The 17,708-nt window shown below is 43.1% G+C and overlaps 1 protein-coding gene across 1 annotated transcript in view; it reads right to left on the bottom strand.

Annotated features, from left to right (window-relative positions):
• Positions 1 to 5,184: 5,184 nt before the first annotated feature.
• prcp (prolylcarboxypeptidase (angiotensinase C)) overlaps positions 5,185 to 17,708 on the bottom strand; it is a 66,016-nt gene continuing 53,492 nt past the window's right edge. Inside the window, exons 5-10 of the mRNA XM_072476549.1 lie at positions 16,571 to 16,728; positions 13,800 to 13,969; positions 11,296 to 11,460; positions 8,295 to 8,482; positions 5,855 to 6,064; positions 5,185 to 5,745 (exon numbers count right to left, since the gene is read on the bottom strand). Coding sequence (XP_072332650.1) covers positions 5,727 to 5,745; positions 5,855 to 6,064; positions 8,295 to 8,482; positions 11,296 to 11,460; positions 13,800 to 13,969; positions 16,571 to 16,728 — 910 coding nt within the window. The 3' untranslated portion in view covers positions 5,185 to 5,726. The remainder of the gene's footprint in view (positions 5,746 to 5,854; positions 6,065 to 8,294; positions 8,483 to 11,295; positions 11,461 to 13,799; positions 13,970 to 16,570; positions 16,729 to 17,708) is intronic.

The following is a 17,708-nucleotide window of genomic DNA, read 5'->3' as shown; positions in this document are numbered from 1 at the left end:
CTTTGCTCTAGAGTCGCCAGGTATCTTTATGATACCGCCACGAGGTTCAAGTTCAAGTAATGATCAATAACTCAACACACCAATTAGTAAGATTCAAATCAAAACACATTTATTATACACAGTAAATCGCTACTCATGCATAAACTCTACTTTCTAGGCTATTTCTATCACTAAAAGGCCTATACTTAGCTTCGGAATTGGCCCACCAGGGCCTGTAGGTCCTGAGTCTACAGGATTCAAAAGCTGGTATGGACTGGTAGCTAGGAGCGCCTATCTCGTAGCGAGCGTTGACTTGAGACTTACTTGGTTGGCGTGGCCGCAGGACAGTTCACTCTCAGGGGTTGCTTCGCGCTGCTGAGTGACCCTGCCCAAGAAGGACGATTTGAACTTGGGGGCTTTACTTTATAGTCCCGAGGGGCTTCCCACCCTTCGTGGCGGACCCCGTACCTTGTTCCAAATGATTGGACTGCGTTCCGATCATTTGGATCGATTTCTCCAATACTGGAGTTGTTCCCTGATCGCTGGGCGGTCCCTAAATGTCCGTTGGCCTTCCTTTGTCTTGGCTCCTGCTGGCGCCAAGGAGTCTAGCTTGGCTTTATTCACCTTAACTGTTACAATTGTGCCTTGGAATTGCTCATTATTATGCAGATGGCTGCTGGTTTCAGTGCTGTCTGGTTTCTTACAGGTTTCAATACACACGATTTCTGTATTTGCTAGTCTTTGCCTGTGTTGGCTGAATTTCCCTTCAGCCTTTGCGGTTCTCCATTTTAAGTTGGGAAGTGGCCAACCCAGATGGCTACAGAGGGAACTGGAGCACCCAGAGGAAACCAACTCATTCACGGGGAGGAGGTACAAAGTCCACAGTCACCCAAGGCCGGAATTGAACCCTGGTCTCTGGCAGTGCTAACCATTGTGCCACCGTGCCGGCGATGTTCCCTCCTGATGCTTCAGTTTACTCCCATAAGTCAAAGATGTGCAGATTAGGTGGATTGGCCATGCTAAATAGCCCCTTAGTGTCCAAAGGTTAGGTGGGGTTATGGGGATAGGTTGGGCGGGGCCTGGGTAGGGTCATCTTCTGGAGCATTGGTACAGACCGAATGGCTTTCTTCTGCACTGCAGTGATTCCATAAACACAAATCAAAAATATATCAGGGCCGGGAGTCTCCGAGCCTCCACGCTGCAATCGCGATCGGGTCAGGGGACCGGAGAATCGCCGCCAATCGCACGCGCGTGGTCGACGCAGCGCCAGCCAGGGGCCATTGAAAGAGGAGCTCGCGGCGATCCTCTGCCAGCAACTGGCCTTGTATCCACCGGCGTAGTTCAGTCACTCGGGCACTCGGGAGTGGCAGCTGTGGACATAGTCTGCGGCAGCTCTGGCGGGGGGATCCGTCACCGGGGGGGGGGGGGGGGCCTCCAGGACACCCAGGCTCATGATTGGGGTCACTGATCGGCGGGTGGCGTGATTTGGGGGAGGGCCTATATTGTTGGGGCCGGCCCGCTGTGTGGGTCCGCCATGTTGCACGGGGCTGCCGCCACAGGCGGCCGCCGCACGGACTCGCGGCCAGAAGTGCAGGGCCTCGTATCGGCAGCCGGAACTGCGTGGAGTACTCCGGGGCCCTGCAAGCCCGCTTCAAAACGGAGAATCATTCTGGACTTTCTCCAGGAAAGTCCAGAGTGATTCACGCCCGTTTTCTCACGGGTGTGGGGACATAGCCCCATTACCAGAGAATTCTGCCTCCGATGTTACACGGATAGTGACAGCAAAAGGTCTTGGGGCGCTTTTAAAATCTTATGACCATCATCTGACTGTAAACATACGAACACTTTTAAGCCTTCCACATGTGGTAAAATTATTTAACAATAGAGTACAGATTTAAATAGTTTCACAGATTTAAAGCAAGTAACCAAACCCATGTTCACTTATAAAGAATCACCTTTAGTCATAAAAAATGTTAGCAGCAATGCCTGTATAAAAAAGCAAAGAAAAACTGTTTAAAAAACTTCTACATACCTTTAAAACACTTGCTAAACATGTTGCCTGTTATCTTCAATATAAATCTTCAGTTTAAATGGCTCAGCTGGCGCAGTCATAAGAGCTGGGCTGCACTCCTCCTGCGCCACGCTGGAGGCCTGAGGCGGTCGCATGGAGAGGAAGGTTCGCTGTGATATGTGCGTGCAGGAAAGTGCGCATTTTCCTTCTCAAAATCGGTGGCCAATGGCTTTCCACCGCTAGCCATAAGTTACAGGCCATAGTGTATGCAAGGGTGTGTGTGCCTTAATTCCATTTTCTTTATAGCATGTGTCCTTTTTCTCCCCATCCTGTTACTCATTTTCTATACCTGTCTTTTACAAAGAAGCGCCAGGTTAGATGAACAAACTGTTTTTTTAATATATGGTGAATTGATTGTGTTGTACTATATTAATTTTAAGCGTGTGTTGTTTTATTCATAAGAAAATGGAAAAACTCAAATAAAAATATTTTCCCCCAAAAAAATCCTGAAATTGAATTGGAGTTCAGGTAACTGCACTGGAGACAATTTATTTCCTTTTAATTCAATGATCCATCTCCCAGAAATCGATGTGTTTCCCCTGAGGTTATTTCTGATGGACAGCCGCTATCACTGGGAATGATTTTTAGGCTGTAAAGGGATAGAGATTTCCCTCTTGAGAGAGAGGAGGAGGAGGGGGGGGGTTCCTTACTGCTCTCTTCCGTAGTTTTCTTTTTCCAGATCTTCTCCATATTTCTGGCTTTCTGTACATTCCAGGAATGGAATTTGATTAACATTGCTGCAGAACATTCAATCTCATTTTGCTCTTTCAGAGACCTTTGACACATTTCATGATAGTAGAAATTAACAGATTATCCTCCACATGGGGGTTTGAGAGTCTGTTGGGTGTACCTGGTTGATTAGCAGTTCCCATTGCCTTGACAGAATTACAGTTGATTGAAGTCCAGCACTTTACATTTCAATGCCTTCCGTTCAAGAGTCCTTGAAGTGGACCTTGACAGCCCCCCCCCCACCCCCCCCCCCCCCCCCCCCCCCCCCACCCCCGTATGTGGAATTCCAGTTGAGCCCAGTGGTGGTTTTAGCATTACTGGTGTGGAGCCAGTGCAGGCAACATTTAGGGCTGGAGGGCATGTCATTGTGAGCGCCGATATGCGACAATCATAGGTTTGTGCCGGCGGGACTGGATACAAGGTTTCAGGGATGGCAGGTGGGGATAGAGTACTTTATGGATTTGTTTAAAGGGAGCAGGTCTGTGGGGCTGGAGGAATGTATGAGTTGCCCAAGGGGAAGGGCTTTTGGTACCTGCAGGTGAAGGATTTTGTGAGGAGAGAGATGCCATCCTTGTCGGGGCTGCAACCTCTGGTGTTGCAGAACAAGTTGTCAGAGGACAATATTGGGGGGAGGAAGAGTTGGGAGAGGGTATGGAGGAGGGGTTCTGGTGTGAGGTGCTCCGGAGGGTGTATGCCTCCACCTCGTGTGCGAGGTTGGGGCTGATACAGCTGAAGGTGGTGTATAGAGCGCACCTTACAAGAGTGCACCTTACAAGGATGAGCCGGCTCTTTGAGGGGGTAGAAGATGTGTGTGAACATTGCGGAGGGGGCGCCACAAACCATGTTCATATGTTTTGGTCCTGTCCAAAGCTTGAGGATTACTGGAAGACGGTTTTTAGGGTAATCTCTAAAGTGGTGCACGTGAAACAGGACCCGGGCCCTCTGGAGGCCATATTCAGGGTGTCAGACCAGCCGGGGTTAGAAGCAGGCGCGGAGGCAGATGTTGTAGCCTTCGCTTCGTTGATCGCCCGAAGGCGGATACTGTTAGGGTGGAGATCAACCTCTCCACCATGTACCCTGGCGGGGGGACCTGCTGGAATTCTTGATGCTTGAAAAGGTCAAATCTGAACTGAGGGGAAGGATGGAGGGGTTCTACAATTCATGGGCATTATTCATTGTGCACTTTCGAGAATTGGATCACATCGAACATTGGGGGGGGGGGGGGCTGGAGTGTTGGGGGGTGTGAGGGACTGTCTGTGTTAATGGTGACTATGGGTGATTCCTGATTCACTTGTTCTCATTTGTTTATGTTAACATGCAGGCCAATGTTTGGGGGTTTGGTGGGAGGATGGGATCGTTGTTATTGATATGGGGAATGACATTACATTCGTTACTGATTATTGTTTATTGTTGGGTGTACATTTGGGAGAAAATGTGAAAAAGGTGGAGAATAAAAATATTTTTTAAAAAGAGGACAATATTGGGGAGGGGAAGGCGTCGGATATTTACAAGGAATTAATGAAAGGAGGGCGCTCCGGGGGAGGGGATTAAAGACAAGTGGGAGGAAGAGCTGGGAGGGGAGGTGTGGCCGGGTCGTGGGTAGAGGCCTTGTGGTGGGTGAACACATCCTCATCCAGTTTAAGGTGGTGCATAGGGCCCATATAACGGTGGAGAGGATCAGCAGGTTCTTTGCAGGGGGTGGAAGACAGTTGTGGGCGGTGTGTGGGCGGGGGGGGGGGGGGGGGGGGGGGGCACGAGTCACGTCCATGTTTTAGGCATGTCCGAGACTGAGAGGGTTCTGGCAGGGGTTCTCTGATGTTATGTCTGAGGTTCTGAGTGTGGGGGTGGCCCCGAGTCCGGAGGTGGCGATATGTGGCATGTCGGAAGATTCGGGAGTCCAGGTGGGGAGAGAGGCTGATGTGTTGGCCTTTGCCTCCATGATAGCCGGAGACAGATCCTGTTGTGATGCTGGGACTCGGAGCCGCCGAAGGCAGGGGTGTTGTGAGTGACCTGGTAGAATTCTTGCAGTTGGAGATGGTCAAGTTCGCTTTCCCGGAGGTGGAAACCATTCGTTACTATCTTCAAGGAGGATTGAGGGATCAGTGGGAGGGGGGGGGGCGGGATAAGGGTATTGGTATCGGGAAAGGTTTGTTTGGGTTGACATTTAGTCTTCTGATATTTTGTGTATATGTGTAAAAAGCCTTGACTAAAAATATTTTTTAAAAACATGAAGAATGGCACTTGGGAAAGAATGCTGTTGAATCTTAACTGCCCTCTGAAAGCAAGCTTCTTGGGTAATTATGGATGAGCAACAAATGCTGGCCTTGTCAGCAACAACCACATCCCATTAAAGAATGAACGAAATAAATGTTTTAAAATTTGCTATAAATAAAGGACAAACTGACTTTCCCACCTTATGCATGTAATTTATTTGAAGGAAATATGAAAACAGGAATGCCAGAAATATAATTTTAAGACCTTTTAAACAATGGATAAATGTAACATCAAAACGTCAAATGAAAGAGGAAGGAAATAATGAGAAAGAAGTGGGTTTTCAGCCACAAGTCCAGGACATTGTAAATGGGCAAACATGGAGTCAGCAAACTTGCATCATTTCTCTTTCTGTTATAAAGGTATGGATTATTCACAAATCTAGTAAAACACAACTGATATTTGAATCTAACGATCTGACCAGCAAACCACAATTCAGAGATGTAATTTAACACAAGATACCGCAAGTTAATAACCAAATCAAAGTTATGGAACATATTAGAACATGTAGGTATCAAATTAACAGGGCGTGATTTGGATTACAAAATAAGAATCATTGGGTAATAGAAAATCTTGCTGTTGATAATTAGACAGTCCAACCCGCATCACCAAGTAGAGACTTCCTTAAATGTAAAATTTCTCTTCTGGGTAACGTGAAGACATCAGAGGTTGGAAGTTAGGCAAAGCAAGTTGTACTGTGGAAGGAATATCCAGCAAATCAAGTTGAAAATCAGTAATATTCAGGAACTATATCCCATATAGAATATAGCTTAATGATTCAGAGAAGTGTATGTTTCATCTTACTATGGCATTGATTCATTTCTCGCCTCTTGAATCCACTTTTTGATGTATTCAACTTCCAGAGCTCGTGCTTTCTGGACAGAGATAGGGTCCTTATCATTTCTAGAGCGAAGATCTAAATGATGAGCTCCTTCAGGAATAATTATGGCAATCAATGTATCAGAGATCGATTTAGTCACCCCTCCACTTGCCCAGGGATCCAGACCACCATTGCTGTGAAAAGCAGACAGTACAGTATGTGAGGTAATGCATTTTGGTAGGTCTAACATAGAGGGGAAATATACCATAAATGGCAAAACTCATAAGAATATAGAAAGTCAGAGAGAACTGGGCATGCAGGTCCACAGATCTTTGAAAGTGGCAACACAACGGACAAGATAGTCAAGAAAGTATACGGAATGCTTGCCTTCATTGGGCGGGGCATCGAGTATAAAATTTGGCAAGTCATGCTACAGTTGTATAGAACCTTGGTACAGCGCATTTGGAATATTATGCATAATTCTGGTCACCACACTACCAGAAGGATATGGAGAGGGTGCAGAGGAGGTTTACCAGGTTGTTGTCTGGGCTGGAGGATGTTAGCTATGCAGAGTGGCTGAATCATTTCATTAGAATGACGGAGGTTGAGGGGTGACCTGATAGAGATCTACAAGATTATGAGGGGCATGGAAAGAGTGGATGGGCAGGCACTCCTTCCCAGGGTAGGAGGGATCAGTCACCAGGGGGCATAGGTTTAAGATCCGTGGGGCAAAGCGCGAGGCAGGTTTTTTTAGACAGAGGGTGGTGAGTGCCTAGAACGCGTTGCCAGGGGAGTTTGTGGATGCAGATACATTAATGGCGTTCAAAAGGCATCTTGACAAATACATGAATAGGATGGGTATAGAGGGATATGACACAAGGAAGTGCTGAAGTTTTGGCCAAGTGTGGTATCATGACCAGTACAGGCTTGGGGGGGGGGCGATGGGCCTGTTCCTGTGCTGTGTTGTTCTTTGTTCTTTGTACATACAGTTAACATAGAGCTCAAATACCATTGTAGAGAATAAACCACTAGTGTCCCCCACTTGGCATGTTCTAGTAGTGGGTTACCATTGTTAAATTAGGGACATTCTACAATATCAATCTTGCCATTTCAGCTTTAGCATGGTTACTGAGCCTTTTTCCAAAAAAAAACCATCACTTGCTGCCTCCCTCACAACCTTCCTGCTCGCAAACCTTCCTGCTCCGCCGATTGTCTCCCTGACCCTGCTGCTCGCCACCATAAATTTACTGCAATTAAGGCAGATACCAAAGGCTATATTACACAGGCTATATTAGCTCCTACTATGTTAAAGCTTATACACCAAATTTCAGACTGAGATTTACTACTATTAACACATTTTTCACTTACCAATTGCCTTGTGGATGCATAATATTTGCTGTATACTGGAAGAAATGATCCCAATAGAAGTACTTCATAAATTGAAGGAAGGAAGCAATATCCTATGGATTAAGTGATTTATCAACAGGGAAACATGGAAGTACACATCCAAATATTAATGGCAGGTGATGGATAGAATTATTGATCCAAAAGTGTTGAATGAGTTCTAGATATTATTTATATAGATATTCAATATATTCAAGGCGGAGTTAGATAGATTTTTGATTGACAAGGGAGTCAACAGTTATGGAGTGTCGGCAGGAAAGTGGAGTTCAAGCCACAATTAGACCAACAATCATCTTACCAAATGGCAGAGCAGGCCCGAGGGGCTGAATGGCCTATCTTATGCTCTTACTATTAAAATGCAATTTGTTGTCATTTCATCTTGGCTTATTCATTTTTACCACGAATAAAAGCAGTATCTGGTTTCTGGTGTGAGGCACCATAATATAATATTTTGCTATTACTGGGAGGCAGAGAGAAAGTTCTCAACTACTTAACTGTTTCACAAAGCTCAAAAAGTCTACAGGAAAACTAATCTTTAAGCTCATCAAACCCACAAACTGGTTGACCAAACTCTTTGGAAATCCATTGTTCATCTATAGTGTTTACTATTGAGACAGGGAAAGAAAGACAAACACTCATGTAAAGCTTCCACATGAATACTACCTAATAATTTACTTGATAGGGCATCTACTTTTAAATCAATTGTGAACATCCGATTAAAATATCCTAATTAATCATACACTATAGCTGGTTGGTAATCAGAAAAGAAGATCAAGTTAAGCATAAAGATCTTTTCACTACCTATTCATCTAAACATTTCTAGCTGCCATTGAAAAAGGTTAGTGCCTGATGTCCCAGCCAAACCAATGCACATTCTTTACATCTAGAGGTCTTCTCCACTCACCTGCAGCACCAATAAGACTGTAATACGATGTGTTTCTTTCTTCTAAACCAGCAACTTTATTCTTATTTAAAAACTAGAATTTGGCTTTGAGGTAATACTTGAAATTAAAAACATACCTAAAGACAATATTGCTGTGTGAACTGATTTTTTCCCCACCATATACCGTAGTGATCCAGTCAGGTCTAGGACGTAATCCCCAGTCTTTCTTGCAATTATCAGAATATTGCTGCAAGTTCCATGGCACCGGTTCAAACATGTCTTTGACACCATCTGAACATGATGGCATCACCATTTCTGTACAAGTCTGACAACAACAAAAAAGTGACGAAAATATAAATCTGTGACCAATTTCTCTAAAACAGCCAAGCTTATATTGCATATACCTTAGAAACGCAGACATTTAAAAAGTGAAAAAGGTGAAATTCATTTGGGGAAAAAGCTTTTTTTTCCAAATGTTATTTTTCCCCCTATTGGGAGCACCTGCTAAGATGAAAAACAAAATCCTGTAGGTGCGATGAACTTGAGAGTACGGTAGGGCCAGAGATATTTCAGTTAATCATAATCATGCTTACATGGTGTATAGAGAGAAAACCTAAACCCTTACAGTTAGTGAGGGTTATATTAAGTTCAACGTTTTATTACAATTGGTAATCAGGCTCGCCACTGCCGCATTTAAAAATGCTGCTTTGAATCATAGAATTTACAGTGCAGAAGGAGGCCATTCGGCCCATCGAGCCTGCACCGGCCCTTGGAAAGAGCACCCTACCTAAGCTCACAACTCCTCCCTATCCCCATAACGCAGTAACCCCATCTCACTTTTTTTTTTTGGACACCAAGGGCAATTTAGCATGGCCAATCCACCTAACCTGCACATCTTTGGACTGTGGGAGGAAACCAGAGCACCCGGAGGAAACCCACGCACACACGGGGAGAACATGCAGACTCCGCACAGACAGTGACCCAAGCCGGGAATCGAGTCTAGGACCCTGGAGCTGTGAAGCAACTGTGCTAACCACTGTGCTACCGTGCTGCCCATGAAAGGTAAATAATTTTTTTTATGGAAGCCAAAATTAATTTTCTTCTATAATTAACTTAGATTTCAAATATTTAAACAAATAAATCAGACTTAGTCACCTATACAAACTGAAGATCATTTGTTATTTTGTTTAGCTGGTGTCATATATCACTGTTCTAATGTAAGGAAACAGGACAAACAATTTGTGGATTGCGAGGTTCCACAAAGAGTAATGAGACAAATGGCTGGGCTCAGGCTGGCTATAGCAGAGACGGCCAATCAGCCCACCATGTCCATGCCAGCTCTGTGCAAGAGCAACCCAGCTGCCCCTGCCCTTTCCCTGGAGTCAGCCCTCTCTTTGGGTGCTGATCCAATTTCCTTTTGAAAGCCACAATTGAATCTGCCTCCACTACTATTTCAGGCAGTGCATCCCAGATCCTAACCATTCGCTGTTTAAAAAGAAATTCCTCATGTGACTGTTGATTTTTTGCCATTCGCCTTAAATCAGTGTACTCTGGTTCTCAACTCTTCCGTCGATGAGAACAGTTTCTCTCTAACGACTCATGATTTTGAACATCTCTATCAAACCGCCTCTCAATCTTCTCTTCCCCAAGGAGAACAGCCCCAGATTCTTCAGTCTAGCCACATAACTGAAGTTCCGTAAACCCAGAACAATTCTCGGAAATCTTTTCTTCACCCCATTTAAAGTCTTCACATCCTTATGAAAGTGAGGTGCCTAGAATTGACCGGGTGCAGGAAGGTGGAATTAGAAAGGGCATCTGGGTGTCCTCGGGCAGGCAAGGACAAGATGGGCCGAATGGCTTCCTGTGCTGTAACATTTCTACGGTTTCCTTGGTCTCTCTGTTGCTGTGCTCCTTTTAGAATTGTATCCTTTGTTGTATATTGCCTCTCCTGGCTCTCCCTACAAAACATGCATTACTTCACACTTCTCTACCATATATCAGCCCATTCCACCAACTTATCTATGTCCTCTTGAACACTAGCACCATTCTCATCAGAACAGATGTGACCAATTTAGATGATGTTTTCCCTGCTAAAACTAAAGATCAGAGCCTCAGCATGTGGGGACAGCCATTTCAGCTGAGATGAGGAGAAATGCTTTCACCCAGTGGCTTGTAAACTTTGGAATTCCATATGAAGAGAGTAGTGAATGCTCCCTCATATTGAAGGCTGAGATCAATACATTTTTGGGTGCTAAAGAAATCAATGAGTATGGGGATTGGGTGGGAAAATTGAATCGATGTAGAAGGTCAGTCATAGCCTTTTTGAACGGCAGGGTGGGCTTAATGGGCCATATGGCCGACCCCACCTCCTATGTTACACTCTCGCCCATGGAATGAATTTATGAACTGTTTTCTAAAACTGATTAATTTCACAGAGACAATTCTAGTGAACACTTAAAACCTGTGGATGAACTTGATAATCTTAAACATCAAAGGTTTATTTGAAATTTGTTTTCAGGATGGGGTGATATTGGTAAGGGCGCATTTACTGACCAGCCCTCGTTAGTCGTTGGCCTCCTGAGACTGCTGAGAGTACATTCAAAGGGTATTTAACTTTCTAAATTATTTCTCACCCTCTCACAGAGCATCTTCAACTTTGCCAGATCAATCTACATCAAAGGACATCAGAAGATGCACAGTGATGAATGTTGTACTCAGCACATATCTGACTGCCACAAATTACTTGTGTCAGGGATGGCAGAATGAGGCGGAGGATACAAAGCAAGATAAACAAACCTATGAAATATCCTGTTAGGTTAATTAATTTTCTTCAACTACTCATTTTTCCCCCATTAGAATCAAACTGGAAGAATAATTTAGCATGTTTAATTCAATCTTGCCTGGATATCTTATGTTGGGGAGTCTCAGGAAGGTACAGCTGCCAGAACTAAATAGTCAGCAGAAAGGTCAGGTTACTGTAAGGAAGTACCAAAACTAATTTTACACTAAGTTTATAGCACCATGTATTATGATCTTTTGTCACTGCACTGAAAATTGCCCTTATTAGAATACACTTAATTAACATGTCCATGTCACATCACCACCACACAATAGTGCTCCACGTGTAATCGCATTCACCTGGTAATACCAGCCTTGATCATCAAGATTGGAAGTTGCAGTCTGTGATATATTCAGACACTGTGCATTGCCCGTGTAGTTAAAATATACATTCAAAGCCTGAAAGATGTTTTGCATTAGGGACTTTGCTGGTAGTGAAGGATCCTTAAGAAAGCTGCAAACAACCTGAAAAGAAATCATTTTTAAAATGGATTAACCTGTCTTTGAAAATAGATTAGTCAGATTTTAATAGATCTTGTAAGTTGGTTAGATTGATAAGATTCATGAAACACTGGTATATTCACAGATAAACTTTAAAATATGTTTGCTTCAACTCCTCCTCTCCCTGTCATGCATCTCCACTGAGGTGTAAAATGCTGGATTATTTTAGTTCTCTCATATGTGGGATTTTATGCATTCTTCTGTAATTTTCACATAAACTTTGAGAGACCTTAACAACCTGAACTGCACAAAGAATGTACTTGGACTATTTTAGGATCACAACCGTGTTCCCTATTCACCACAAAAAATACATTTTTTGTTCACTGGTATATACTTGCCTTATGTGTATGCAAATAATTTTAGGATGGTAAATAAATTTTTACAAATTATACTTTTTTGTATTCAGCCAATCATATTAGTATTGAAACTGAAATTTAGCAAATATAATTTCACCAAATGCATTCCACTGTCTCTATTTTTATACAGGTTAATCAGTGTAAAAATAGTTTACAGCAGACCCTCAACAAGCCCAAGTAACAGACTATTAATCTTCAAGATGGTACTATGTTTACACAAACTTCTGAAATATACACAAAAACAAGGAATGATAGTCAATGATTAAAGAATCAAAAACATTTCAACTCAGAATTTGATCATTCAGTTCATTGTGCCATAAGTGTTTGTTATTCATTCTTCCAATTTCCTGCTCTTTAACAACACTCTTAACATTTTGTTCAGCGTCAAATATTTAGCAAATTCTTTCTTAAATGTTTTGATTGTCTCTGATTTAATAACCTCTTGCCAAAAATACCTAACATATTCTAATAATATTGTACATTAAATATTTCTTCCACCTTTGTGATTTGATTTGTCTGTCTATTACCTATCCCTAAACCATGCCCTTAGGAGTGGCAATTTAATCATCGTTAAAAACATACATAGAACAGTGCCAGTGTCACTTATTAGCTGTGAATGAGGTTAAACAGGCAACTAAAATGCATGGAATGTAGATGCTGTAGCCACCTAAAATGGCTGATTCCCTATTAATTTGGCCAAAACCTGATTTAAAATGGCTAACCGAAAAGGCTGATGGGAAAAGCAGCCAACAGGACACAAACGGACAGCTGCAGACAGAATAGCGTATTCAGCTCTGGGGAAGTCGGCCCAGATCGATACTCAAGACTATTAGCAGCACATCAACCCAGACATCTGCAGTTTAATCGGCTATCCCCGGGAACAATTGCAACATATTAGCAATTGAATGCCGGGCCAGACCTGTTGGCGCCTGCAGTGGCCGAAACAAAGACAGGTGAACGACCACCCCCCGATCGAGGAATCGCCCCGTTATTGGACATATCGAATCCAGTGATTGGGAACAAGACCAATCACTTGGGACTCAGGGTCAAGGGCCGCCCCGAGAGGCGGGAAGCCCCTGGGCCCTATAAAGTGAGGGGCCAAGTTCAGATCTCGCTCTCTCTCCCTTCTTCACCTGCTCGCAGCCTTCGCAAGAACCTTCAGCAAAGAACCATAAGTTTGACTCCAGCGATCGCTACCCGATAGAGATTCCTAGCCATCGACCCGTATCAGCCTTTTTGAATTCCGCAGGCCAGATCCAATTCGATAAGCCATTCATTTCCCTGACCTGGTGGGCCCTTCCTAAAGTTAAGTATTGGCCAGTAGTGGTAGGTTTCGATATAGATAGTAGGATTATTGTGTAAGCATTAATTGTTGTATATAATAAATGACCGTTGATTTCAATCTTACTAAGCGGTGTGCTGACTTATTAATCATAACTTGAGCTTGAACCACGTGGCGGTATCAGAAAGATACCTGGCGACTCATGAGCAAAGGTGACATAATCAGAGCTAATAAACGAAGGCTAAAAAGAGCAACAATGCCCTACCCTTTACCGCAAGGTATCAAGTGGCAGAACAATTTGTCAAAATGCAAAACATATTTAAACAACGGGTTATGTAAAAAATAATCTTTAACACACTCACAAGTATCGGGCATGGTAAATAGTTTGGAAACCATCCTAGTCAGCTGGGTTAGAACATCATGATATTCCTGTTCTCAGAAGTTATCAGATCAGGCCTGGTTTGTATTTGGCCAGAATGATTTCTGCAATCCAAGACTGTGATATCTCTTCACCAATTAGAGCAGGGTATAAATAGAATGCTCAGATTTCAGAGCTAAAGATTTCCCTCAGCAAATACTCTACTGGAATCTTTCTTCTTTTTCCATTCCCTCTCCTGCTCATTTGCAAAATAAATCGGTTTAAAATGGATGTTTACATTAATTACCTTAATAGGCCATGCAGGAAGAGGTTGTAAAAAGTCAGCCGCATATGGGTAATCCACCATAGCCAAATTAACCCAAGTGTTACTCAGCCATGATTTGAAGGATGCCACATCAGATGCTTGTAAAGGGGAGCAGAGATGTAATGCATGGGAAAGAAAGTTTAAGCCTTCCGCTAAAAATGGGAACCAAAAGAGAGATCAAATATCAAAAAATATTTAAATATTACATTAATATAGAGACATCAATAGCTACACTGAGAAATCATAAACTAAGCTAAACAGACTTATTTGAGCAAACCTGACGATAGTTTAGTAATTAATAATGGGAGTGAAAATGGACAGTAACGTTAGAGCAGGATTGGACAGAAAAATAACTCAACAATTGGGTAAATATGTTAACTTGGGTGTTGGCAGAGATTGACAGCATGTATTACTTTCTGCTGTCACATTATGGTGAGGGATAAAGTCAGATTTAAGGCACAACACAGTTTCCAAATCAAAATATAATTCTCTAGAGAACCTGCAACTTCATTTACAGTGTCATTTTGCCTACTACAATACCTTCACATTGTAAGGAAACTATACCATGTTCACGTAAAAGGTTCGTAGATAAAATGGACTAAAAGCAGAGCCCATGACCAATAAATAATGCTGAAGCTCTTAATTTATTAAACTGTTGACATATGTAGCACAACAAGCACATCAGGGTATTATGGTTCCTCCCACTAGTCCCGAAAGACGTGCTGTTAGGTAATTTGGACATTCTGATTTCTCGGTGTACTCGAACAGCAGCCGGAATGTGGCAACTAGGGGCTTTTCACAGTAACTTCATTGCAATGTTAATGTAAGCCTACTTGTGACAATAAAGATTATTATTATAAACGAAAAGGGTAATGCAGTGTTCCCTCATTTAAGGAAAAATACATTTTAATGCTTGATTTGGCAAAATTAAAAACAAGTGGTATTAATGGTCAATTAACAGGATTTTAGGCCGAGCTGCCCAAACTGCTGCATGTGCAGCTCAACAACCTGGATATCTGACCCATGAAGCAGAGTGACTTACATTCTGCAGTCCACTCTGAACAATTTGTAAATTAGCTTTAGGTGGAAAGAAAACATTTGTGTGAACCTAATTACATCTACAGCACTGGACCACGTATCCGGGAAGCTCAGCATTGGACGTATGCCAGACTTGGGGATTTAACGGATTTTGGATGCTAGGCCTAACATATATTTATTGTACATAAAATATAGGACGAAAAATAAATAAAAGGAATTTATTCAAATTGCTACCCAGGGTGCCAGTTTAGAGTGTAGCCAGTTGACGGGTTCATCCGGATTTTGGGACACTGGACCTGTAATATATGTTTGAGTATGTGACTTAAAGCTTGGAAGGGTAGAACATGAAAGCGTATTTTGTGATGTCAATGTTTTCTGTCATAATATTTTTCTATAAGGTCCAGGGGAAACTGAAAACTAATAGCCAAAAAGACAAACGGTTGGGGGCAGCACGGTCGCGCAGTGGTTAGCCCTGCTGCCTCACGGTGCCGAGTTCCCAGATTTGATCCCGGCTCTGGGTCACTGTCCGTGTGGAGTTTGCACATTCTCCCTGTGTTTACGTGGGTTTCGCTCCACAACCAAAGATGTGCAGGGTAGATGGAGTGACAATGCTAAGTTGCCCCTTAATTGGAAAAAATGAATTGGGTACTCTAAATTTTAAAAAAGTAAAGACAAAAAAAAATAATATATAATTTTTTAAAATTTGAATAAAGTTTGGACATACCTGTCTTAGGGTTTCTGAAGTTAGTGAAATAAACGGACAGAAATTGGTCCCCACCATTTATTGGGGCATTGGGTTTGTGAATCGCAAACTGCCATGCCAATTGCCATGTGGCCGGTAGCATGAAAATTTGATATTGCCTCCTCACTTACCAGAGTGTAGCATTGGTCCGGATAGGGACCAAGCTGTCAACTGCCTGAGAACTTAGGCAAGGGTCATAGAATACCTACAGTGCTGAAGGAGGCCATTTGGCCCATCGAGTCTGCACCGATCCTCCAAAAGTGCATCCCTACCTAGGCTCACTCCCCCACCCTATCCCCATAACCCAGTCACCCCACCTAATCTTTTTAGACATTAAGGGACAATTTAGCATGACCAAGCACATAACCTGCACACCTTTGGACTGTGGAAGGAAACATGAGCACACAGAGGAAACCCATGCAGACACAGGGAAAACGTGCAAACTCCATACAGACAATCACCCAAGGCTGGAGTTGAACCCAGGTCCCTGGCGTTGTGAGGCAGCAGTGCTAACCACTGTGCCACCAAGTCAGGCACGATAAGGCTGGTAAATTGCATCTATTGTCTACATTTATAAGGCTATTTTAGTCAGGAATTGGGCTGATTCTGATTCTTAAAAGGAGTACTCAAAAACATAATGACATGACAAGACATGTTCACATCAAATTACAGCTCCTAATTGGTGCATGTTTGCAGGGGAACAAGTATATGAACAGAGGATATTCCTATTTTTCTCTAATTCCAGGGGCATGCATTGTGCAGCACCAAGAGAACTCTTCTTTTCCACATTTTTGCAGTGAGTTACATGGATGGACAGAGCCATTATATGGGCCAACCTATATAATGTAGCAATTCTTCAGCTCCCCAAGTTACTTTCTCAAGACATTTAAGATTTTAATCTAATAAGAAACCTTCAAACTAATAATGAATAAAAACCGCAACTATCGTCAAATCCCAGACCAGGCTTTTGTACCTGTGGATGACAGTTTATTTATTGCATCCCAAGAATTCCTGATGCTTTCAGAACAACCTTTCCCACTCTTCAAGAAGTCATTGGTTACAATAGTGTTGAAGTCTCCACATGCAGTCAAATTCTCAAACAGCCATATTGGAGCAGAAGCAGCAAGAGCTCTACAACACAAATACACATGCAAATATTAGTGGACAATAATACTTAATATGATTGGATACTAATTGTCCACTATTTTAACAATGATTGTAGGGAATTTATTTTAATACTGGTGTTAAAACAGTAGGAATAATTTTATATGATCGTGTTTATTAACGGTGCAGTAATAATCATACAGCACACTTTTCATGCCAAACTAATTGCACATAAAAGCACTTGTTCTTCAGCTTGATTTTAATATTATAAAAAAATGTTGAAAATAATTACAAATGAAAGGTCCACAAATAGACTGGGCAGAATTTTCCATTCTGTACTCAGTGCTGATTAAGGGAAGAAACCCAAGATAATCCATCACTCTTGGCAGAAAGAATTTGGAGGTACAGCCCATGCTCTCATACTGGCAGGGCGGGGCCGGGAAAAGTCAGCAGCTGGGAATCCCGAGATCAGGGCGCCCTTCCGATGGAAAAATCATGAACCCTCTCCCACGCGTACTGTCCAGACATGTCCCTCTTCTCCCCCCCACCCCCTCCCCCCACCCCTGTGCATCCCCAGCGGGTTCCCTTCAAAACAAAGAACAAAGAAAAGTACAGCACAGGAACAGGCCCTTCGGCCTCCAAGCCCGTGCCGACCATGCTGCCTGACTAAACTACAATCTTCTACACTTCCTGGGTCAAAGTGAATCACTCCACTTGATTCCCCCTTTTGAAAAGCAGTTATAAACCTCACTGGCATGAGGGAATTCCAGATGTGGGAGGACAATACAGTGGGGAAGCCTGCTAATTATGTTTACATTTCTTGAAACGAGGTTCCCGACCTCACTGGGCATTCTGATTCCCTTGTTATGTCCTTGTAATGTCACCAGCAAGGTGGGGGGGGGGGGGCGGAAATCAAAAAACAAGGAGAGGGATTCTCCCCTAACTGGCAGGACGGGCCGTACCGGCGCCGAGGAGTGGCGAATCATCCGCACCTTCAGGGGCTAGGC

Source organism: Scyliorhinus torazame, chromosome 15 (genome assembly GCF_047496885.1).
Source record: "Scyliorhinus torazame isolate Kashiwa2021f chromosome 15, sScyTor2.1, whole genome shotgun sequence".
Taxonomy (NCBI): domain Eukaryota; kingdom Metazoa; phylum Chordata; class Chondrichthyes; order Carcharhiniformes; family Scyliorhinidae; genus Scyliorhinus; species Scyliorhinus torazame.
Note: the sequence above shows the minus strand (reverse complement) of the source record. Positions and strands in the feature narration are given on the sequence as shown.